Below are 26,534 nucleotides of genomic sequence, written 5' to 3' on the forward strand. Positions count from 1 at the left end.
ATTGTGGGCAAAAAAGGTTACTTTGGACAGAAGAATAGATTTAAAAACACGATTGTCATACTTTTGGTATTCGAAGTATGCTGACACTTTACGAAATTGAAAAAAAAAAAAAAAAAGTACTGACATCTTGAGTAAATTGTAAACATTACATGTAAGGAAAGTTATTGCATTAATAAAGCCTTTTCCCTTGATTTTTTTAAAATCGTAAATTGATTTTCTTATGCGTGTCAAGATGTTTGAAACAGAGGTTATTAATTGAGTAAAATAAATTCATTCTTATCAAATATTAAGAACCTCTAAATGAGGTATAAGTATTTGCTCGCGCGAATAAATTGTTCCTTGAGACAAACAATTTAGTGACATTTTAGATTATGCTTGACAAACAACCAGGGCCGGACCAAGGACCGGGCGCCCCGGGCAGTCGCCAAAACGAGCTTCAAAATGTAAATTTTATAATGCGTTTTCTACTGACTTTTTTGGTTTATATTCTTGTAAAGTAGCGGCAATTACATAATATTTATCCATTTTACCATGGAAGAAGAGGGTTTCAAAGTACTAAGGGGGCTGTATCGACAAATGGAGAGATGGCATGTAGAATAAAGAGTGGGGGAGTAAGTATTGTTTGTTTGCTTGCTTGAGTTTAGCGTTCCATGATTATGCCTTAATGGCCAAAGGAGATGTGGATACTGATTATAGTGGAATCCGAACCACTTTTATCGTTCAACAGTAACCCACCAGGAATTGGACCCGGGACCACAGAAGGCAGGCGTGCTAGCCACTAGACCAAGCGGGAGGGAGGGGCGGTGCTGGTATTGTTTATAGCGGGCCATATTCTTTGGGAAGTTTTCCTAGGTAATGAATGTCTTTTTGAAAAATGGGTTTAAAATATTAAAAACACTATGATAAAATGTAAAATATAGGCTAGTACTAAGGGGGAGGGCGCCAAAAAGTCACTTTGCCCGGGTGAAAATTTGGCCTGGTCCTCCCCTGGAAACAACACATGATAATTCCGTTTAAAACAAAATATGACCATTACTACACTTTCAATATAGTCCACAATCTCGTTTGTTTCTTGCAGAGTGAAGATGGAGTAGGGAAAGGAAAGAAGACTGTGTTACAGTTTTGGTTCTACACAAGTGCAGACACCTTTCAACAACCGTCTTTGCGTTATCGCAGAAACTGAACGTTTCGCTTACCGCATCATACAGCGATATAATGAAACATTGTGTCGAGGATAAGACTCGGACTACCAGACCTCCCTCCGTTAGGACACCAGATGTCATTAAGGCAATGAAGGCAAGAATTGCTCGAAATCTGGCTCATAAGCAAAAACTAATGGTCCTGCGAATGACCATGTAGCAATCATCAATGAAAAGGGTGATCAATGAAGACCTACGACTGCATACCTATCGCAAAAGGAGAGGTCAGAGGTTAAATCAGCGCTTGATGAGAATGCGACGTGATAGATCAAAGTTGCTCCTGCAGTTGTATGCGCACAACATGCATCAACAAATTTTGTTCACAGATGAGAAAATTTTCAGTTAAAAAACATCTCAACAGACTGAATGATAGGGTGTACAACCAGTTCGCAGCATGTGAAGAAGTTCCCGCAGCATCTTAAGAAGTTCCCGAAGTCTAGCGAGGCCACCCTGTATCAGTGATGATTTAGCTGGGTGTGTCGTACTTGAGTCTCACTGATGTTCATTTTTGCCCAAACCGTGTGAAAACGGGGCCAAAGTGTACCAGATGAACATTCTCGACAAGGTGGTGAAACATCTTAGCACTACTATGTTCAAAAATAAGTCGTGGATGTTCCAATGGGACTCAATATTAGCTCACAAGGCGAAAATGATGCAAAAGTAGTTTTGTCGCAACAAAACTGCGTTCATCACCACCGAAGAATAAGGCCTCGTCCAGTCTAACTTAAATCCTCTTGACTACAATGTCTGGTCCTATTTGGAAGAGAAAATACTGTATGTGCTCAACCTCACATGACTGTGGACCGCTTGAAGTCTGCTATAATGAAAGTAATGGCTGACATATAGACACGAATGTGGTGCGTGCAGCCATTGATGATTGGTAGTGTGGTTTACAAGCCTGAGTCCAGGCACAGGGACGACATTTTGAATAACCGCTCTACTCATTGATTTATCACTTACCCTTGTATAGATATTGCATTACACATTCCTTTCTCTCCATACTTCGTTTCGTTTTTATGGTCTACTAACCTTGAGACAGAGTTGAGTTGAGTTAATTTTGAATTTAACGTCCCGTTCAGCAGCAAGGCTATACGAGACGTGGACCTACTGATTAACGTGGAATCCGAACCACCAAAGGCGCGTGTGCTAACCGCTTAGCCACGGAGGAGCTCAAGCTTGAGACAGAATTTTTGACCAGACTGTGTATATTTCTCATCCATAACGGTAAGTAGTTCGTTCGGAGGGGCACGGTAACAGTGGTTGAGCTTATCTCTGGTACGTCGAGTTTCTCTGTTCGGTCTCCTGTCAAGTAAGTTGTGGTGGAGAACATAGTGTCAGTGGGCTTTCTCGGGTACTCCCGTTTCCTCCCACATTGTCATTTCATAAATTATTCAATTATCATTCACTTGCTTTAATCATCTCCCTTAGCCTAAAAGGCATAATCGTGGGACGTTAAACTTTATAAAGATTTTATTCATTTCAATCAGGCAGTTCATTGTGTCATAAGCAGAGAAGGGATTTTAATGAAATTCTTTATTTTTTACAGGACAACGAGAAAACTTGAGATACATATGTTTCGATACGCATAGATTCCATTGCGTATAAGAAACATTTTCATATTTAATAATATTTTAACCCGGAAGTTTCTATTTTACCAAATTCTTCATATTTTTTATGATTTAATGTTTTGCCGACGTTGTCTTAATTACAAAAAATCTTCGTGGAAACGCCAAGATTTTTGTATTTTTTTTTTGGGGGGGGGGTTGCTATGCATTTCTGGAGCAAAACACTGAGAAAGCATGTTATCTTACGCCATACTTCTATGTTTATGTTCAGTGATTGCTTAGAATGACTAGTTCTTAAACCCTTGGAGACGTTTGAGAGGGAGGGGCTAATGAATGGAATTTCTCTATCCATCAGTTGTTGTGCGTCATTATTTGTTGTGCCTGTTGTGAGCAAGACGCGGAGAGCTGTATGCCAAAAATAAGTAATACAAAGATACGGTAAGCCGGAATGTGAAATTGGTGCTCTGAATTTAAATCTTACCGTATAGATGGGAGAACAGTTTTGTGCACCTACTGTACGAAAGAGGTATGCATTTTTTAATACTCTTTTTAATATAAAAATGACTGTTTTCCTGGTAGATTGCTTGGACATTTGTAAACATTTTAAATTGCTGAATATATCTTCTTTGGAAATTTCATTTCTTTATTTTTACAGCTACAAATTCAACTTAGAAGGTAATTTTACATAATATTTTGAACAAGAATTTTTCAAAATGTGAATTACTTCTAAAAAGCTGCTTATTACATTAAGCTTAATTTCTTTTTCTGGGCTATATTGGCGACTGTGGCTTAAGCCAATCCTGGTTACAATCCGCGACCAGACACTATTCCACAGGGCAGGGTAGCCTACCACTTACTGCTTTAATAACGGAAAGGCGTGATACTGACATTTCGATTTGGAAGTTTTAATATTTTTTTTATATATATATTTTATTTTCATTCTTTTACAATTTTAAGATCAATTGAAAGAGGCTCACCAAACTAAAAATTAGTCACCTCTGTGCACACGCAGGATTATTTCGTGATGCCCACAGATCTCGGAGTCACACCTGCAGATCCTCATCGTCTCTCTACCTCGCCGAATTGAGGCGGTTATCAGGGCCAGAGCTGGTGTTACTCAGTATTACCTCAATCTCTCTAGTGACTTTTGTGCAGTGGGCTTACTTAGTCAACAGCTATTGCCCCATTGGAATCACATACTAATTAATCCTTCTGTAACTGAATCATTCTGCAATTCAAATTAAATGTAAATTACGTAGTTTTCAAGTTTATTTACATTTTCATTTATTTTTATGCAGGTGTTTTCAAGTACAAAATTCCAGTTGCAACAGTATACTAAATTCGTGTTACATGTGAAATTACTTCATGTAATGTGGAGTAAAGCTTCACATCATGCAAAACTATCTTGACGGAAGACAAACTGCTTCTAAGAACATGGAGAAACTTGTTATTTACTGCAGCAAATAGGAGTTCTGTATATGATGTGTAGTAAATATACTGATGACCAAAGTCGTTCATTCCATTTATATTTGAAACATGGAAATAATACTTAGGACCAAATGCTCACATTGCCTTTTATATATATATATATATATATATATATATATATATATATATATATATATATATATATATATATATTTTCCTTAAAATTTTCTTCATAAAAATCCGTTCTCTAGTCCTTTTAAGCTAATCCACCTAGAACACATCTGCGTGCCCAACATTACACGATCAAATTTGAAACATCCTAAAGTAGGATGTCTGACTAGTTTAAACACGCTAATGGACTGAATGCCTTGCAATGCATAATTCCAAGTTCGATTCTCGGTTCGTTCTAACCTATTTTAGCTATAAGATATAACAATGTAAAAATAAATCAAATCACACACAAAAAATGTATTATCAAAATTATGGACTCACTGTCTACCAATCGAATTCACTGTATCTGATATAATTGCTCTTCAAGTTTCTTTAAAACTACAATATGAAGAAAATCATAAATTAAACACAACGAAATCCCAATTTCAACAAATGTACATAACGATGAATTTCTAATTTAGCGTGTACAAGCTTAACGGCTGCATAGAGTCGAAATAGTGGCTTCTAAGTGTTCGTCTTATTGTAGAAGCATGAAAGAAACTATGAGAACCAAAATTAAGTTACTGATTAGTAAAAGCAAAAATGCTATTGCTCGAAAATATCTCGCCCGTTTTCTTAACTATATTTCGTACATTATAATTATTTCATTAAAGGCCATTAGTTACTCTCGGAAGAGTCCGGAAAAAGTAAATTAATGGAAGGGGTAAATTTTGTACGGAAAATTTTTTCGAAAACTATTACCATAATCTCGCCCATTTTTCACAACATATACATATATTTTTAATAAATCTTCAATAAAATACGATTTCTCTCGGGAAAATTTAGGAAGAGAAGGTTATTGATGGTGAACGGATTTTGTTTGATGATATTCTGGAACAGCCACAATTATGTTCATATTCCATTAATGAATTTTCAGTACGGCGTAATTCATTTTAGAAAAATCCAGTAAGGTGGAATCAATTAGCTATTCTACGCAGATTCAGATAACCAAAGTTACACGACAGAGTTACTGTCGTAGAACTGACTGTGAGTATTTTGGTTGATTAGTTAAATTTAAATTTAAAAAAAACTCAAAGATAGCTTTTTTAAGTATTATTTATTCAACAGTATGCAATTATTGCGAAACATTTTCTGCCTATTGTTTCCTGGTATAAAATCTAATCTACGACAGCTTCCCGAAACTGACTTCTTTTTCCTCTCAGATTATCTTCTCGTTAATTTCTACTATTTGTCAATTCTCTTTGATATTGATAAACGGAAGTTCCTTCTTCCAGCGTATAAATGAGACCAGCAGAAAGTCTAAAAGGAAAGCTAAAATGAACGTAAGAGCATAGATACTAAAGAAAGTTAAAATGAATGTAATGAGTACAGATACAATGGGACTTACGCAGAGTCGTTCTGACTCGTGATTAGTGCCATACTAAAGAGTTCGACTAACATATGTTTCCTGCAGTAGTCAGGTCTTTAGTATGACGCTAAACATACATCAAAACGACTCTGCATAAGGCCCAATAACTTTTATTAAATCTTCCAGTTTGACGTTCCATGTTTATGCCCTTTTGCTAAGACAAATGTTTAAGGCGTGTGAATGATGGAAAAATTGGTAGATGAGAATGTAGGAGGAACTGAGAGTACCCTGAGAAAACCCACGGACAAAATGTGGTCCACAACAACAAACTTATCTGGCTGGGGATCGAACCAGGGATCCAACGCACCGGAGGTAAGTGCTCTACCACTGAGACACTCCCCCCTGGCTTTTACAGCCTCCTAATCTTAGGGAAGACTGCACTGTCTTCTAGCAAGCGCACATTCCGGACAAAACCAAAGATTTCTATATACTTATTTACAAATTCATATGCATAAGCGAACTCCTTTAAACTAAATACAGTACTAAACAATTACAAATAAAAATATTTAACTAGCACATGGTTTCCAATTGCGAAAAAAATAGTAGTTCGTTGATTTCTAACGTAAGCAGATCTTTATTAAAATTATTTTAAGAAAATGTGACTTATCCAAGCCCCCAAAATTGACGGCCCATAATTCGGAAACCAAACATCTGGAGATCATAATATTACACTTGTATAGTAGGTCAAGATCTAACTGGGTGCACTGACGTAAAAAGATGGTGAAAGCACATGTCTGAAGCGTCTGAAATTTGGAAGTGGACGAAGTGTCACATAAAAGAGTATTAGAAACGGTACGAGAAAACTGGGGTATACTGTCGAATATTTCAAAAAAAGAAGAGATGATTGGGAACATTATGACACATGGAAAAATCACGCTATTAACAAATATTCTTTCCCGGTGATTCCATATTAACTTAAGGGTCTTCACTACTGCGAAATTCAACTACCGCTAATTTTAGAGATTTTCTGTAATAATTTCAAAACAAGTAAAAACATTCGAAAAGCAGAAACGTAGTGAACTGGACAATATGATTTTGCATGTGATACTGTTATCACAAGTCAACTATCTACTTTCGATTTGCAATAGTAGATAGATTTAGTATTTTTTGCGGATTCTGTAAATTGTGGCATACCAAAAGCAGATAGGTGAACTGTGGTAAAGGTATCACATGCAAAATCGTATTGTCTAGTTCACTACGTTTCTGCTTTTCGAATATTTTTTATTTGTTTTGGAGATATTACAGAAAAACTAAAATTAGCGGTAGTTTAATTTCGCTGTATTGAAGACCCTTAATGAGGATATAACCATAGTCTTCGTAGCTAGACCATAAAAGTAATCAACGGCTGATAGTTTCCATATCATATTGTGTGTATGATCACGTAACTTACTAGCTAGACTAGGTGCATCAATTTCGTTTATTTACATTTTGTTTGAGAAAGTATGATATCGCGATGGTTTTATATAAATTTTATAATTTCATGATGCGGGGGGAGGGTTGCTGATAAAGATTAAGCCTTACCAAGAAAAAATGAGTTAGGAAGCTGAAACTCACACACTATTCCACATATTCCCCTAGTAAGTCAATGCATTTGCGACATCTGTCGTGCAACATTTTAAGTCCTTGTAAATAGAAGTCTCTTGTCTGCTGCTGCAACCACTCGTCTGTACCATCAGTTGCTGCTTGAACACTCTGAAAACGGTGACTTTTGAGATATTTTTTGAGATTCGAGAACAGATGATAATCGGATGGAGCTATGTCCGGTGAATAAGGGAGATGCGACAACACTTGAAAGTCTAGGGTGGCCAATATGTCCTGTGTTTTTCACATGCTGTGTGTGAGGAGGTATTGTCGTCCAAAAGCAGAACACCTTTGGAGATCTTACCACGACGTTTGTCTTTGATGTTTTCGCGCAACTTCCTCAAGAGACCACAGCAACAGGCTGCATTAATCATTGCACCCACTGGAAGACAGTCCACCAGCAGAACTCCAATACATACAGTATATATACCGATTTTGATTATTCTTTAGGATTTAGGTTTCTTGGCTTTCGGCCGATGCCATTTAGCCCGTCATATCTGAGGAATGACGTCATTCGGCGCGCACACTATCAGGGGAAAGGTAAGGAAGGAAGCGGATTGGGATCTATGTTAGGTACCACCCTGGCATTTGCCTGGTGTGAATGAGGAAAAGCCAGCGAAACCTCATTCAGGATGGCTGGCCAGAAAAAGCGTTTTACACCGGGAATCGAACCTGGGACCGCTCGCACCGAAGGCGAGAGCGTTAGCGACTACGCCACGCGAAGCCACTTGATTATTCTTTTTTTTTTAGTTTCAAAGAACATTATTTTCTCCCAGCTCCCCATATAAACTTTATCAGGATCTGATAACAGTAGTTTTTGAGTTAGTTAATGAAAGTTCCCAACAGCTAATAGAGTTAAAATCAGAAAGTAATTCATTACTAATACCTATAAAGATTTTAAGTCTATACCAAGCCAAACAAATTAATTCCTAATTAGTTTGGATGGAAATTTTACGAGTGGGTGTACGAGGTATTAATTTGTTCAGTTTGGTACAGACTTTATTTATATTACTAATGATTTTTTCTGGTATTAAGAACTTTATTATTTTCTGCTCTTTTAGAGCTTTTATTAATGTATGTTACGGAATTGCACGTGAACATACATACGATATTAAGCCCTTTATATTATTATTGTTGTTGTCAGTGCTTTGGTTGAAGTCGGTTAATATTTTTTTTTTTAGAAGATTTTTATTTCAATTTATATCGGAATCAAAGATCATTCCATTTTAAGCACATACCGAGACATTGCCTCGATTTTTAGCAGGCAAACATTTAGAGATCAATTGAGAACTATTACAAAAAAGATCTATAATGGTACAACAAGAAAAAAATATAGGGCATCACGTAGCTACAATAATCTCATATGCAAAATACATCACGCTTTGGAGTGGGTGTAAAACACAATGCCTAAGAGAAACATCATGTCTACACGCGTGCTTATGAGCTATGGAAGTGTACGCACATCCGGTATGGCATAACGGGGCACGCCTTCCTGGAATAATGTCTTTATGCATTGCCGATAAATCATGCATTAAAAATGATTCTAAGACATTGCAATGAGTCAAATCATGCAGGAAAGAACATCCTTGGCAACAAAGGCACATGTTTGGGATGTTTAACATCGAACTGCTACGAGTGGTTGCTTTTGCGTTTGTAGAATCTCAAAAGGTAAATCTAATCCTACACACAGTAAGTATGTAATTGATTGCCCAGGTCGTGTTTTATTAAAATTTTAATAATGCAATTAAGAATTGTATATATAAGTTTCCAAGAAAGCATGCATGACATTACAACACTGTCCGTAAGACACGACACTTAATACTTACTCGATAACTGTTTCATGTTATTTTTCGGAAGCCCGCCCTCATAATAATACATTATTAACTAACTTTGAATAGTCCACAAAGACTAAAAATATTTCAAACATACCTGGGTATATAAACAAAAAGTTACATTTTGTTTGTATGTATTCGCTATGAAAAAAGTCTGAATTGCGTGATGCATACTAAATAAATTAATCAGTTTGTAAAATCGTGTCACGAAATCCAGCAACCAGAAACTTCTTGCCTTTCAACTGTTATTTCATGTCAACGTAACGTAACGCACATAGACTCTCCACTGTGTAGGATTGTCATATACCAGCATTTGTGCGGAGACACCCGCAATTTGAGTATGAAATTTCCGTCAACACACATTTTCCAAAATTCCCTTGATTAATCAGCATTTCCTACACTAAAGTGTCAATTAAGTTTCAACATTTTACACGTCAAGATACGTTTGGCTATTTGTATTCAAAGGAATTATTAAAAAGGATCATATATACTGAAAAATACGAATACGAATAGTCAACATGAATGCTGTGTAAGAACTTGTTTGTTTTTTATACACATCAATATACATGACGATCCAAAAGTGTGAAAACACTCTGATAAGAGGTAAACAATGCAAAATATAATCAAAATAAAAATTTAGGTAGGAAATAGAGTTGGGGGAAATGTTTAAGGAAAAACTACAATGACATCCGCCATCTTGAATTTTACACAATTGTCTTAAATTGAAATCATAGCATGTATCATTTTAATAGCAAATTTTCCTGGAAATTGAATGGCACTGTTATTTTTGCTTTACCGCTAACCATTAAGAAATGGTGACTATTTCTTTGTATCGTTGCAGGTGATTTAGTAGCAGATGATGACTGACGCACGCAGAACGCATTGAGATTGTGCTAATCTCTGGAGAACGAAGCACTAAGGTGAATGCAGACAACTTCAACCGCAGTCATCCGGAAAGGACTTCCATCAGCATTGGTTTTGAAAGTGCTGAAAAATTCCAAGGATCTGGATTTGTGGCTGATTGATCCAACACTGGTAGACCACGCACGGCGACTGAGGAGATAACTTTGGCAGTTTTGGCATTATTTAGAAGTCCTCCCCCCCCCCAAAAAAAAAAAAACGAGTAGTGTAACGTCTGAAAGTGGTGTTATATACTGACATAATGTGCACCCTGATGTACATCTAACTGGACCCTTATAAGCTGCAACTTCAACACGTTACTGAAGATGATCCAGATTGTCGTCTGGAACTTGCTCAATCAGCCACAAAGCAGCTACGACAAAACTCCACATTCACTTCTCACGTATTATTTACTGATGAGGTAAACTTTTAATCGGGCAAGGTTAACAACTGATCGTCTGGTACTGATCAGTTGTAATCCGCATTGGTTTAACGCATTCGCAGGTGTTCCCGGCATGTGATAGTGTGGTGTGGTGTGTGAGGGGCTCGTTTTATGGATCCAATGGGGCCCTAACAGCGATAGATTATCGGTGGATGTTAGATGACATCTTGCCATCAATGCTGTCGGAGGATGTGTCATTCCGTTGGTTTTTCAAGCACAATGGCGCTCCACGCCATTACGCTACCTGAGCCCATGGGCGCTTCGATCAGCAATTTCCTAATGCATGGATTGATCTGCAAGGTGATGTGGAACGGCTTCCCTCGCAGTGAAAATTAGAGATGTTCAGCATCTCAAGGAACAAATTGTGGACCCATGTTCCAACATTACAGCCAACACTTTGCACAACAAGATTCTGCGTGACTGGAAATCAGAATGCATCTGACAATCGATCGGAATGTAAAACACATTGAACACGTGGACCTTCCAGTATGCCTATCCTCTTTTGTTGGGAATACAGCAAAGAAACAGTCGTAACTTCGCAATGGTTAGCGCTAGAGCTGAAGTAACGGTGCCATTCAATTTCTATAAAAACTTACTATTAAAATAACATATTACAAGCTATGGTTTCATTTAAGACAACTGCGTAAAATTCAAGATGGCGTACATCATTGTGATATGCCCTCAAACATTTTCCTCATCCCTGTTTCCCATCTACATTGTTATTTTTATTATATATTGCATCCACTTATTAGGGGTTTTCCACATCTTTGGACCATCTCATTTCTGATAGTTTTAATAGTAAACTTAAAAATAAAAAGATAAAACTTCGCATTTTTGTGTGGAAAGTTAATGTTTATGAAACGAGTTAGCCAGATGGAAGTGTATTCGCATTTTGTCTTTTCAGAATATAGTAACTCTATCACTACGCAAATGCCGGAAATAGCATTGCTTGTACAGTCCGCAGCAAAAAACCTGCAACATGAGCATGTAAGTTTATTGTGAAACTACGCCTAACAGCGCAGGGAATTCACATAGCGTCTAAGTGGCACGATTCACGCCAAGAGAAACCTCGGTGGCCTTCCCTGCACATTTATTTTGGAACAAAAGACTTAGTCGTTTCACAAACATACATGCTCATGTTGCAGGTGTTTTGCTGCAGATTGTACGATGTTGGATCCGAGTAAATGTATCCGTGTTCTATAAATTAGTAACCATATGTTTTATTCATATTTCATAAATCAATGGTACTACTGCCATGTCTGAATATTTTGCACAAGTTTTACTGAACTGATCGCAGCGTAGAGCAAGGAGCGATTTTTTTCTTCTTTTTGGGAGAGAAGGGGTTATAGTATTAGGATAACTGGAAATTAAAGAGAAAGATTGAAGAGATGAACTCAGAATTAGGATTACTGATCCACTTCAACAATTCTTAATAATTATAGCACCATTAAGCAGATATTCACTAGCACAAGTCACTAATATTCTTCTAATATAACTCGCTAGTGTCAAAAAGTACGAACAGTGACAGAAGTGTTTTCATTATTATTTATCTCGGAAAAGTCCCGGAATAATCTATGATTTCGTCCACTGTTGAATGTTTTTAACCAAGGAAGGAATTGCAGCAGACGTGCACTCTTACGTACATTTTTTTTTTAATAAGTAGATAATTCCCTAGGCACTTAAATTATTTTGATCCTCTCTCTCATATTTCTAGTAACAACACACAGAGAAAACTATAAAACTCCAATAAATGTCCCAAAAAGAGAGAATATATTTCAATAATAATAATAATAATAATAATAATAATAATAATAATAATAATAATAATAATAATAATAATAATAATAATAATAATAGAGATAAAATACATTCCTTAAACATGTCGAAAACAGAATGCAAAAGGTAATTTGATAAACAATATTACTCACCTTAGGAAAATGTACAACATATTTTAAGTTCGTTAGCAACGACTAGGGTGAATTCAGACTTATAAATGAAACAATGGGAAATTGTTCGTACTTACCGGACAATATTGGGATGCTCAAACTGATCTAGTTGCTTAAGAAGAGCGATTTCTCGGATAGTAGACATAGGAATGCCATCTTCCGTCAACGGAACTCGTACCTTCTTCAGAGCAACTATCTGACCATCGTTGGCCAAATCTCTTGCCTTATACACGGTTCCATACGCTCCTGTAGAAATAGAATATATGAAGGTAATAATTATTGTGAATCAATTATTTTAATCAAATCTAATTCTGTGTTCCTCATACGGGAGACTTATTGCAGATGAAATGAAAGCTTTAACTAACATGCTGTGGTTATGCCTAGGCAGATGAAATATATGCAACTGAATAATGAAAGAACTGATTACATATAATGAAAGGGAACAGAATGAACTCCCAGAAAATCTACGCACATGATACTGACCGTTGTACAGAGTCTAGCACTTGAGTTCCCGAATTGGTTCAGAGGGAGCGGCCCTTCACAGAAACAACAGTGCAGCAAGTGCACATATCTATTGAGTAACCAAGGCAGCAAGACTAAGTATAGCTAATGTGGATTACGAGCTTCGATTTAACATGGTTCATAAACACCTTTCACTATATTTTATATTACATATAGGGTGACTCAAAAATCCCCTGACTCGTAATTTATTACGAGAGTCACAACAGAATGTAAGAGGAAAAAAACATCTCCAAATATGACCGTTTTAATCTAAAGTGAAGGATTTTTCTTTTTAAATCGGACGAGCCGTTTGGGCTGCGCCCTCTTTATGCACACAATGTTAAATGAAAATGCAACCTTGCCATTTACCTGGACCCACAACGTAAGTGAATGAAGTTACTGTACTATTTGAAATGGGGGCTGGCCATCGACATGTTAGCGTAAAAGACAATAACTTAATTCACTTACGTTGTGGGTCTAGGTAAATGGCAACGTTGTATTTTCATTTAACATCTGGCGCATAAAGAGTGTAAGCCCAAACGGCTCGTCCGATTAAAAAAAAAAAAAAAAAAAATCCTTCACTTTAGATTGAAAACATCGTATTTGGAGACTGTTTCTCCTCTTAATGTTTTGTAACTCTAATAATAACAAAGTTAATCTATGTCAGGGGACTTTTGAGATACCCTGCATATACAGGCCCGGACCCAAGAAGAGGGCTATAGAAGCTATAGCCCCCTTCACGCTCAGGTATACACTGGATAAAATGGGCTTCAATCCTACTTTCTTTACACTGGATAAACGACAAACTATGGTTTAGATTCTCCCTTGATCATACCTTGGATCCGCGGCTATATATATCGGGTCTATAGTTTTTTTTTTTTTTTTTTTTTTCACAATAGTTCAGTGTGAACAACAGATACGGTAATGCCACCTTAGCGATAGAAGCTTTATGCACACATTAAACTTGTAACTTATTATACTAATAATAGAAAACTCCATAAGGAAATCAATGAAAAATATGGAAACGCCAAAGCATTTTAATAAGCTTAGGATGGAGATAAAACCTTGGTTCATTTTGTAAAATACACATAAGTCGTTTTCGAAAAACAACATTGTGATAATATTTCTCAAATTTTACTACAAGATATTTTTTTAAAAAATAATAAAAAAATAATGAATAATTTGCACGATCCTATAAGCTAGCATTAATATTTCTTATCCCCGCGCGATTCAAGCAGTTGACCGACTTGTCTATAGATGTCATTGCTCGCATTTCCTTTCCGAGGGGAAGAATACATATTTTCTCAACTTTATTTTAAGATGATTTAAGAAACATATCATAATAACGATAGCGAACTTGCTTCAATTTGTAAGAATCGGGATTTGATATCCAGAACTGAATATTCAATAGTGTCCTAAAATTAATTCTTTTTCTACCTCTTTTCCAGTCTTATTTTATGTTTATTCAGAAAGCTTATTTTTCGTTTGATGGATAGCTGGATTGAAGTTTAGCGTTCCTTTTAGTACCGAGGCTATATGAGACGCAGACCTACAGTTTAAGGTGGAACCCGAACTACCGTAATGTGTTCAAATTTTTCGACTCTCCTACAGGACTCGAACTTAAGACCCTGTCCACTAAAGGAGCGCGTGCTATTCACTATACTAGCGGAAAAGGTTAATTCATCTTTCGTATTTGAGATCTTAGGCCAAGTTAGTTTGGAGGGAAGCACAAAATAATTCGGTACCATGCTCGGCCTTCTTATCGAGAAATTCCGACAAGTACTTATAATTTCAATAAAATTATAAAATATGCAATTAGAAATCTTTTTTATTAATATTACCTAACCACATATCTTCATATAGAAATATGGTGCCAGAGATCTGTGAAACAAAGTATGTTCTGGCGACAAAGAAGCGATAAAGTGTCACTTGATAGGTCAGCAAATGAATGAAGCTTCTTGAAGGTCAATATACAAGTACACAAAACTATAGCATATTAACTAAGGTCAACATTAACATGAAATTCACAAGAAAAAGAAAATGTATTGTTAAATAATATTTAGTCTAACGGTCCCTCTGACATATGCTGACCCATCTCGTGCAAATTCTCTTTAATACATACATCATGAAAATGCATGTAACATTGTGTCTGCCCTACGAGACGTATGCGGATTAAAATTAGGTCGTATCACAAATGTAAGTTTTAATATTTTGATGTGTTGCTTATAATTGTAAAGGAGGCCTTATTAAGCAATGAAGAAAAGTGCCGTTACTCTAATTACTTACAGTAACACCCATAAGTCTCAAAATAGTGGTGACTGTCACAGTTTAGAGGATACACCCAAAGAACACAAATACTGTTCACAAACATTCTTGTTGGGTAAACTCTCTTACACATCTCGTTCTTATATGTACAACTAAGAAATCCTTGTAGAAGCAACTGAATTCAACGCAGCTTTCGTCGAAATACAAATAACAGAATATCAATATGTTAAATTGACATTTCATAGGAGGAAATTATATAACATTGATGCCCTGACCTTTTGCGTATGTTCAATTTACATAGGGTTCTTCGGTTTACATCGGACCAATTTTGAAGGGATCTCACCTTACGAGAAACCTCATCGTCACCACCGATAATGTTGTATTGGACCCCCGGCACTGTAGACTATCGTCCAACATCGAAATTTCCATTGAAGTAAACTCCGGCTAAGTACAGGCAATGAATTTGGTCCCATTCCTTCCTGCAAACTTTCCAGTGACCTGAGAGGGCTCCCGAACTCAATGTTGGAGAGGCTTTTCAACAGGCTAAAGCCACAGAAATTTATTGGGCTTGGATTAGGACTCTTCAAGTGATATCTTGAAACGGAAGACAAATTCCTAATTTCCATTTCCTGATATACAACACAGAATTGTTCTGGTGATATGACTTGAAGTCTTGTCCCATATAGATCCTCACTTGCTTGTCGTCCCCACCGTACAATAATGGATGTTGATCCAAAATTGATGTTACAATGAATTCTTGAAAGTATCAGCAATTTGTCCACATAACGGAACCCCATAACAACCATAAATCCACAAGTGAAATTTTCCCAATAGTTGCAAACAAAGTTGCAACGGTCCTTGGCATCGATGTTATGGTATGTCGATGTGACTATTAGCAGTGAGACTGATGTATGCTTCATCCACTGTGATGATTTCATTGGACCCCGCTACGTGTTTTTCGTATAGTTCTTGCACTGTTTTTCGATCTGTAATGTGGTAAGGGAACAAGTTGTGTACGTAAGCCTTACGGATATATACTTCAGCCGGAGTCGTTTATAAATAGCTATGTTTACAGTTGACAGTGCCAAATTGAATCGCTGGCTCATCGCATGATGGGCCGGTGATTTTTCCTGGCACGTCAATCGGTGATCCCCTGCAGCATTACGAGTGTCACTTTTATTGGAGCCCTCATCCTGGTGCTTTTGGCCGGCGATTGTTTCGTCACGGGCCATATTAACTTTCGCAGTAGTCACCCCGAGTGTAAACCCATTCTCCCGACAGTTTCACTATGTGCATGTACGAAAAACAAGCACGGAAGAAGGCTATGGCATCCCCTTGCCCGTAATGATTCAATATAGACAATTTAACTGCATTCACCATCTACAACTTCAAACAAACTAATGCTCATAACAACAGAGACGTCATTCCCCATACAGTTCCTAATTCGGCGTTCCTAATTGATCAGATATAAACCGAAAAACCTTCTTATTCTGTTTGAAACAGATATTCAAGCTGGAACTGAGGCAAATTCATTACATCAAATCAGCGTACAGGTCCAATCGAAAGAAAAACAGAAAACGAAGTAGTTTTCGAAAACTGAACGAATAGACAAAACAATGAACTATACAAACATGAGAACAAGCAGACCACGACAAGAAGAAACAGGAAAATCTACAAAAGCGCAAAAGGAACAAGAACTGAGCTATGCAAACGCAAGAGAAACAAGCAGAGAGATTATGGAAATCACTGTATACTTTCTATAAATGTATAAGGATTAACTATCAAAACTATACAAAAATAAGTAAATCAAATGCAAGTATACAAACGCAAGAAACTACACAAATTACAATGCACATGGACACACCAAAAGAAAGTTAATAAAGAAGCATAGAATAGAACATATGAGAAGGAAAATGTATGAAATGAGAAAAGTATATCTTATTAATGATTTAACAAGTAAATATGAGTTAAAATTGTTTCAAGGTAGCGAAGGTGTCAACATTTTCTCGCTACATAATCGGACCGTTCGGGGTTCAAATATTGTATGCAAACAGTGTCACAGATTTTCGCTTGGCCTCCGGTAAATGACATTTAAACGATAAAATTCATTTCCACCTCCAATTTAACACATCCAATGTAATGTGGTCTCATACCAGGTAAATTCTACAACTTTACTATATACTTGTAAATGTAATAGACCATGAACTACACAAACTAAACTAGATTCCTTATGTATGTTTCTTAATGAACCTACTTTAAGTGTTAATTCATTCTATTTCATCTGGAATTTATCATTTTTATCTTTCTTTCTTTAAAGTGTCGGCGGCAGTCTCCAAGTGATCAGTGAACCGCTTCCAATAGGAAAAGAAGCATCATAGTGAAGTTTGTTAACTGTATGGTTCAACAGCCTCTCTACACGAAATTCAATGAGGCAGAACGTTGATCACAAATTACATTCATCTTCAAAGGATGGCAACTCTGTTCTGCAACATTAAAAATTTGACAGGAGTTCTTATTTCCAATATAAAAGCAGAAATTAGAAGTGTTCAAAGAGTTTGTGGTTTTCGAAAGAAGAGGTACCCAAATGAATTATCTAAGGACAAAAGATCCTGATCCCTTTTGGATATAATTCATTGGCTTCAACCAGCATGGTACTAATTTCCACGACAGAATCCGTAGGAATGGCTCATTAGCACGAAGTGAATGACCCATTTCCTGTTGCTGGCTGAACAGCTGCTGCTAAAATTCCAAAAGGGTCGTCGCTTACCGACAGCGACAGGACACAAACAAACATGTAATTACTATGCTTGGTGCTCACCCAGAAAATGCATTTTTAACCATGTTTGGTTGTCTTTGTTGATTGATGGTCTTCGAGATTTGATTAATTTCATGTACCGCTTTGTTTGAGAAAATGCAAAAATTTGAGTTCGTATTGGTCTTATATTTCATCAACATATATAATCAAGCATTGGTCTGTATCAGACATATACCCAATACGAGTTCTAGGTAAAACAGTAACAAATTACTGGCAAAAATACTTAAATAATATCATGAAGGCAGATTCTCCATAACGACCGATATTTAAATAACGAACAAGTATTGTTGATTTTAATACTGAACTTATTCATTTACCTATTATCATGGAAGTACATTTGTCAATTATTTCTTGCAATATTACCGAAAAATGTTACAATATGCAGGGGTAAAAGTGGTTCTGAAAAAGTAGGGGGTAGTATGACGTCACGCCACTCCTCGTGCCTATCTTTGCCCATTGTATTTTTTTAGGAAGTCATAGATATTTTTTGGAAATGGGGTGACGACGTCCCCACGCATTCCCTTAATTTTTACCTCTAGTGTGGGGATAATTTAGCTAACTCATGGTGCTGTACTCCCATTATTTCTAGAAATGAAAATCCAATTTGGACAGATCATTGTTATCAGGGGTGCCCACAAGGGGGAACCTGATGCCAATGGCGTCATTAAAATTTGGGGGAAGGGGGTATTATTTTACAGAAGAGGAAAAGGTTTATGAACGAGCTAGCAGTTGATGTTATAACTGAACCCTTAAAAACAATTAAAGTTGATATTTACTTTAACATCCTTGACTCACTGACTGCTCAATTACTAGATCGCTTTTCAAACCAATACTTGGCCTTAATGACCCAAATGGCCCTTCCCTCCCCTCCCCCCCCATGATGGACTTTAATGAATGAGTCTCCGGTCAAATATGATACAAGAATTATGAGACTTCTATCATTTTGATACTGAAAAAACAGTAGCTGAGCTAGAAAACTTACACCACAACATAGACTTTCTGATTTGTTACCCAAACCAAAAAAAAAAAAAAAGTCTATTTTCAAGCAATACAAGAACAATGGTAGTAAATTAGACTCTGGAGATGCTCAAGAGGAAGCTTTAGATGCGGAACAAATTGATGATGAAGAAAACGGCATGGAAATAACTGTGAAGCTCTGGATTAAACCAGTGTTCGTAGTTTGAGGGAAATTTCAGTAATCTACGGAAATTTCGTAGGTAAATTTAGCAAAAAGGAATTTATTTCGATAAAACGTGAAAATCCACACAGAAATTTTCGCGCTGATTGACTGACCAATATAAATGCTTGTATTTTTCTTTGTTCATCAGAAATAAACCAAAATAACAGCAATAGTATCTCTGTGTATTTCAAAGTAGCATAATTTCCACCCATTGTTGGCTCGGTGTTTTTGGTGTGTGTGTTTCTTTAAAAAAAAAAAAAAAAAAAAAAAAAAAAAAGTTAAAAGATAGAAGCAAAAAACAAATGTGGTTGACAATTCCTTTAATATAGCAAAATTAATCTTATGAGAAGTTGTCATAGAAATCGGCAACTGTACAAGCTAGGGAAAATTTGATGTGGGAAAATTTTGTGTCAGTTGAGGGAAATTTTCTGAAGGAAACCTATGAACACAGGATTAAACAAGGCTTTATTAAGCCATACAGGTGTTTACAGAAACTCTCGGGATTTCCAAATTTAAATGGGCTCTATAGAATTCTGCTTTCACTCTCTGTAACAAGCTGCTTAGCTAAGAGAACCATGAGTCGGATCAAAATTGTCAGAAATCATCTCAGAACAAGCATGGGGGATAATTGATTAAATAACTTACTAATTATAAGTAGCTTCTGTGCTGTAAAGAAATGCTGAATTTTTGATAGGCAAAAAAAAAAAAAAAAAAAAATCAAAGGCACTACTTTGATATTTATTTCATAAGAAGAATGAAAATCAGCATCTAGGAAGGACCGTTGAGAGATTCAAACCCAGGCCGGTTTGTCATGCACTGTTTACTTTTATATGTATCAAGTAAGTTCCTGTAGAAGTCGTAAGTGAATATAGGATTGAGAGAATAACTAAAATTCTCGTGTGTCTGGCAACCCCCGTCAATTCGTCTGGAATTCCACCACGCACTTTGTCTCAGCTGCACTTCGACTAAAATCTAATACCCTACTCACTTTCTCTCGCTCTCTTCATCCTTATCCTTCTTCCTTTCTCCTTTTGCTGCTAGTTTTTGTCCGGTGGCGAGCAACACGCACCAACGAGCAGACAGATTCCCGCTGTAAAGCAGTATTGAGCGACTAGAGGAGAGAAACAGAAAAAAAAAGGAAAAATAAGCTGGCAACATCGGAAGCGGTCTGCTCTCATGAATGAAACGCTAGGGCGGAAGGGAGGCGTGAGGTGCAAGAGAGAGGAAATTGTTATAGCTTCAGAGGGGAGCAGGGAGGAAAGAACCAACGAGAGAAGGGAAAAGAGAGGAACAGAAAAAAGTGAAAACAGGGGAGTCAACAATTCAGCTGAAGAAGAAAAAGTGGGGTAGACTTCAAAAACAACGTGGGTCTCCTCTCTGTTTTCGAAGAACTTTTACAGGGTTGCCATCAAATAGAAAAATCTTCAACTATACAAATATGAACAGTGTAGGAACCAGTGTTGGCCAAATGGTCGCATTCGGCTCCTGAATAAAAATCTATGACTTGATCCTTTTAAAAAGATGCGTAACAGGAAGACTGTTGCCGGCAATCACAATCTACTTGAATCCATATTTTCTTTAACCTTTTGGGGCACGGTGGCTCAGTGGTAGAGCGCTTACCTCTGGTGCGTGTTCCCGGTTCGATCCCCAGCCAAGAAAGTTTGTGGTGGATAACATTGTGTTCGTAGGTTTTCTCGGGTACTCACGTTATAACAGTTTACTAATATATATATATATATATATATATATATATATATATATATATATATATATATATATATATATATATATATATATATATATATATATAAGTGGTGCCCCCCCTCATGCCTATGACGCACTCCCCCTCAATTGTCTATCCGTAGGTGTTCTTCCATGAAAAAAAAAAACTCTTTTCGATTAATTTTACACCCCCTCAAACATATTTATATAGATTTTTAACCCCCCAAAAAATTTTTCAATGACGCAGTTTGCGTCATAGCCCCCCTTTGTGGGCACCCCTATATATATATATATACGTAGTTCTCTCTTTACGTAGTTACTTTATACGTAGTTCTCTCTTTTATATATTACATTTATGCCCATAGTTCGAATAATAAGATAAGTCAACACTATCATGCACCACAAGAACTAGCAATTGCATGACCTGGAAATTAGACACATCTAATACACATCACAAATACCTTTTTTTTTTTTTCAATTCTTCATTAATAATATTTTTTTTTTCAGTTGTCATAGCAACTTTTAAACAAACAACTATATCTTGTTACTGTAACTACCAGTACGTATTATACATGCTTTTCTTCGCAACAGATTGTGTACTTTTAGGCCCCGTTGCCCAAAATAACTACAAGATAAAAAATGAAAGTAATCACTGATATACAATATCGTTGTAACGTTTCCTTTTACCTTCTCATTCCACCAATTCTTCCATCATTCACTTGCTTTAATCATGGTCTCTCTCAGCCTACAGGGCATAATCGTGGGACGTTAAACTGAAAGATATAATTTCTTTTATCTTTCATTACCAAGTTACGAAACTTTTACGAAAATAATTTCTTTTAGTTACCAAGCCCATCCTGCAAGGTAAGGCCATCGGGGCGATTTTTAGAAAAAATGCAGATTACATCGATTTACTTACAAACGTTCATGGCTCGGGCCCTATTTGGCATAGACACATGAAACAAGGAAAATGATCCCCAGAATAGAACAAAGATTCTGGAAATATGTACGACACGACTTACGCACATTCAGCAATCTGATGCTTCAATGGGGAGAGGAAGAAAAATTGAAAATAATTGTGTCCTATTTCGCAGTACATGATAAAATGTCCAACACTAACGGAGACAAATATGTAAACGTGTTTCTTCTCTGTATAAAGGCGGTGACAAAATTATCAGTGTCACAATACAGTATATGCACATGCATGGACATGGACGGTCCTTCACCGCAATGTTTTATATTATATAAGGTCGAGTGGTCAGTTTCGACCAAATCCAAGACTCAATAAATTGTTATTATTACTATATTATTATTAGTATTATTATTTTCAAGTCAAATAACTGATCATTTTGATTAATGACACATCCATTACTTACGTACAAATTTAAGGGAAACAATACGTCAATTGTCAAAACCATTTTCACCTTTCTGAAAGAGTTTATGTGAGCGGATAATACATGCATGGATATGGCAGGGACTTGACTTACCGATTTATGTTGCATGATTATGGTTGCTTTTGAAGAACTTTAGAATAAGCTGTCTCAAGGTTGGATTGCTGCTCTCCCGAATGGCTGTATAAAATAGTAAACATCTGTTTTATCTAATTTCGAAAAATCATTTTCTCTTATATGAGAAATTGTTCACGCAGTTAAGATTTGTATGAACTGTATACATGTATGAAGTAAACGTTGGAATGCGAGAAGAAATAAAATTTCCCAATTAGAAGGAGAATTAGACCATGTGTTAACCCTTTTATAATCATTTTCCTACTTATCTAGAAGAAACAGGGTATATTCGGTAGGAGGTGGTGGGATCAGGTATATGCGGTTTGTAGATGATATGATGACTGTGAATACAGTGCTTTTTTAACAGCAGAGAGAACATAAAAATTAAATCTTTTTATTACTAAACTTCAGACAACTCTACTACGTGTGTCTGAAGTTGTCATTGGAAATTTATAGTTTGAAAGAGACAACAAACACGGGAGAGAACGCTGATGTCTACGCCGCAAAATAGATCCTAGGTCAGTTGAGCTTACGATGGGATTATATCGTTTTACTGACTGCAATTTAATCCTTTTCATCAGAGAGGTTTTGGCAGAACTTGCTGATTAAAGTAAGATCCGAACTCTAGTCGCGTTTGTATCCGAGGCAACCTCCTCTCTCGAAATCGAACTCGGTATAACGCCTATAGAAGCGTAGCGTTAGGAAACTGGCTACAAAGTGTTACAAGGATGGAGTAGGTAGATATTTCCGTTCTTTCGTCTCACTTTCTTATTCAACCAATAAATTATCGTGTAATATACTTGATATTTACCATTTGTCTTTTCCAATCTTCTCTTTATTATACATTAGCACAAGTGCCCGTTCTTCTCACGCGTAGAATAATTTTGGAAAATCATTGAAAGTAAATAATAATAATAATAATAATAATAATAATAATAATAATAATAATAATAATAATAATAATAATAATAATAATAATAATAATAATAATAAAAATGAATGAATGAAACATAATGACGAGAAATGAATCCGGCAATGTCCCTATCGGTTATGCAACCTGTACCACCGGAAGAACATTTGGGTTGCCTGCCTTCCAGGCGTTGTGATGTGCTAAATGATATATGCATAATTTCTGACGCCCCCAAACCCCTCTTGTGTAAAAATTTAAAAAACTGCTTCATACGCAATTAGATCTGGTGAAGGTCTGTGTACAAAATTTGGAGAGTTTACGTGAATCCTTTCTATATGAAAATCTGATTAGAGATATACACATTATTTTATTTATTAGTAGAGATTATTAAACTGTAGGCTAGGGAAATTGAAAGAGAATTTATATGCTAATATTTCAAAATTCATATTATGAGCCGTAAGTCTCGTTATCCTTCAAAGTAAGCGAGGGAGTGTGTTTTCAAAATATTGTCACTGATATATTCGCTACCTCTGTAGATTTTGGGAACTAGTGTCACACAAAAGAAAGTGTCGATATTTATATGTTCACCTCGAATTAAGTAAATCTCAAGATACAGATAAAGCAACATTGCACACTATAATGTGTATTTTGGACGTACTGTATAACGGGGAAGGATTGTCCAAAGATTACACAAGTAGTGGATATATCTCTATTGTTATCGTTTGTCTTCTAACAGTGATACAAACATTAGCCCACTTGTAAAATTGAAAAAGAAAATAATGAAATTAAGAAAAGGGAGGATAAAGCACGTTGTAGTAACGATCACAAACGCACATTGAATTGAATCGAAGCAGGGATCCTTCGCAACATCCTGGTTGTTATAATACTCAACAAGAATATCTATCTTAATGAGTATTTTGAATTTGGGAAATGGTTATGCATTATGCAATCGGTAAACATGGCAGTATATATGTAGACTTATTTCAAATTATATGTTAATCGTATATTTATTATTATTAGCAGTAATTACATCCGTTGCAGTTTTAATTCAGAGCCTGGATAAAAAGAAAAAGAAGATGAATATGTCCCTACAACCATTCCTGTAGTTAATGTATCACTCTGTCGGACACACACACACACACACACACACACACACATACACGTACGTTCCTTTATATATTACGAGCAATCCCTTCGGCATTCTCCCTATCGATTCTCGGAGCAGTTGACTTGCCCATTCTTCGCACGCGGTTAATGCAAAACAATTCAAGGACCTGAAAGGTATGCAACCTATAACACAGGCAAAATTGTTCGGATGTGTACGAAATTTATTCTAGGTGATCCATTTCTATGTCAAAATCTTATGACAAACTCACACAGTCACACATGATGTGTTACTACAGACTATTATTATTATATTTCCCTTACACGCTTGGCGTTTACCTGTGAGAGTATGCTAAGAAATTCTTACAATTAGTTTTAGCAGTATGCGAAACGAGGATGTAAGATGGCCCGCGGTATGTAGATTGTCCACAACCATAATGTGTAGAATAGAAGACTGCTGGCGAATAGCTTCACGCGACGAACCGTCATTTTATCGCTCCACAAATTACAGAGCGGACCGTGCCGACTTCTGCTTCTCCAGTAATTTATGACGTCACGTACCATGTAGTCACGTGATTGCCTCCAGCCAGGATGGAATGCCGGAGATCTTTCTGAGGTGTCGGACGATATTAGAATCCGTGTATTACGGGCATCTCTTTATTCACAAATGGTAATTCCCACGGAAAACTAGCAATGAAACCCGCGTTGTTCTGTCAACATGGAAAAGATTGCGGCTCAACAATGTTGTTGTCTTCCTCTTTGTGATATGAGACGGTTTCCATTTAACACATCCCAGTGTTTCCAACCACTACAATCATTCCTTTCATCTAGTGAGAGTTAAAATAAAAGGACAAAACTGGATTTTTTTTATTAACCTTTTAATGTTTATTTTTTAGTCTTATTTGTAGAGAACACTACAGAAGAGTAGATAGTAAATTTTGGCAGATCAAAGGATTTTGGCAAAGGAATACAGAACTAAAGCAAAATTGTACTACCGGTACTTAATCTTAGAAAAGGATAGATAGGGTTGCCAGACATCCTGTATTTTACAAGCTATTATCCTGTCCTGTATGGAGGTTGCACGGGACGTAATTTGTCGGTATTTGCTTACTAGTTCACACTTTCAGGTCGTCTTTTATTATTTTTATTATTATTTCTGGGCTTTCAGTACCGATGACCATTTTAGCCTGTCACATATAAGGGATGACATCCCTCGGGATCGCACACTACCCGAGGAAGCAAAAAAGCGGCCTAGGACCTTTATATCAGAACCACTCCGGCATTTGCCTGGTGTGAATGAGGAAATCTCTACAAAAATTCACTCAAGATAGATGGTTTGAAAGAATTTTTGCCAATGACACCTTTCCGATCGAGTGTCCTGTCGCGGCCACGAACGGTCTCAAGGGGAAGCTTAGACCTTCGTGGTGGACTGGTAGGATTCTCAGTGTTAGAAAGTTGTAGAACACCGATTCTATCATTTACATTTAAAGAACAACGAATAGTTTGTTCACGCTCCCAAGTAAGCTCAGGTAGAATTCAAAATATAGGTTTTATATACACGAGCGCTTAACTAATTTATGGGCGTACTGACAGGGTGTGAAGACACCGATATAGAGAACGATAGCCAAGAACAACAAGTATTTATATACCGCCAGAGGATAATTATATCACAACAAGATTAATTCATTTCAGGGCCACTATTTATGTGGGCCAGGGTTCGAGTCTCAATGTAGCCACCAACTTAAGTCAGCGGGTACATATCCCAACGATTCGGTTATCAAATTATGTGCGTGACGCGAGGTATCGCATGTCACAGGCCGACAACAATTATGTTGCGCGTGCACATTCCACCAATCTGTCACCAAAGTATGTCTGGGTGGAGGAGGTTGTTATTAGTACAATAATAATGAACAATAGCAAGAGGTAGCCTTGAAAAAGGCTGTTTATATTGATAGCAAGAGGTAGTCTTGAAAAAGGCTGTTTATATTGATAGCAAGAGGTAGCCTTGAAAAAGGCTGTTTATATTGGGACTTCAAATTAGTCCGTGTCAAAGAGGAGCT

At 36.7% G+C, this 26,534-nt stretch overlaps 1 protein-coding gene across 8 annotated transcripts in view; it reads right to left on the reverse strand.

Annotated features, from left to right (window-relative positions):
• Cdk4 (Cyclin-dependent kinase 4) overlaps nucleotides 1-26,534 on the reverse strand; it is a 326,852-nt gene that overhangs the window by 129,847 nt on the left and 170,471 nt on the right. For all 8 annotated transcript variants that reach the window (XM_081736280.1, XM_081736276.1, XM_081736281.1 and 5 more), the window contains one exon: nucleotides 12,550-12,718. In XM_081736280.1, the coding sequence (XP_081592406.1) occupies nucleotides 12,550-12,718 (169 nt within the window). The remainder of the gene's footprint in view (nucleotides 1-12,549; nucleotides 12,719-26,534) is intronic.

The sequence above is a fragment of the Thermobia domestica genome, chromosome 13 (genome assembly GCF_964235325.1).
Source record: "Thermobia domestica chromosome 13, izTheDome1.hap1.1, whole genome shotgun sequence".
NCBI classification, from domain to species: Eukaryota; Metazoa; Arthropoda; class Insecta; order Zygentoma; family Lepismatidae; genus Thermobia; species Thermobia domestica.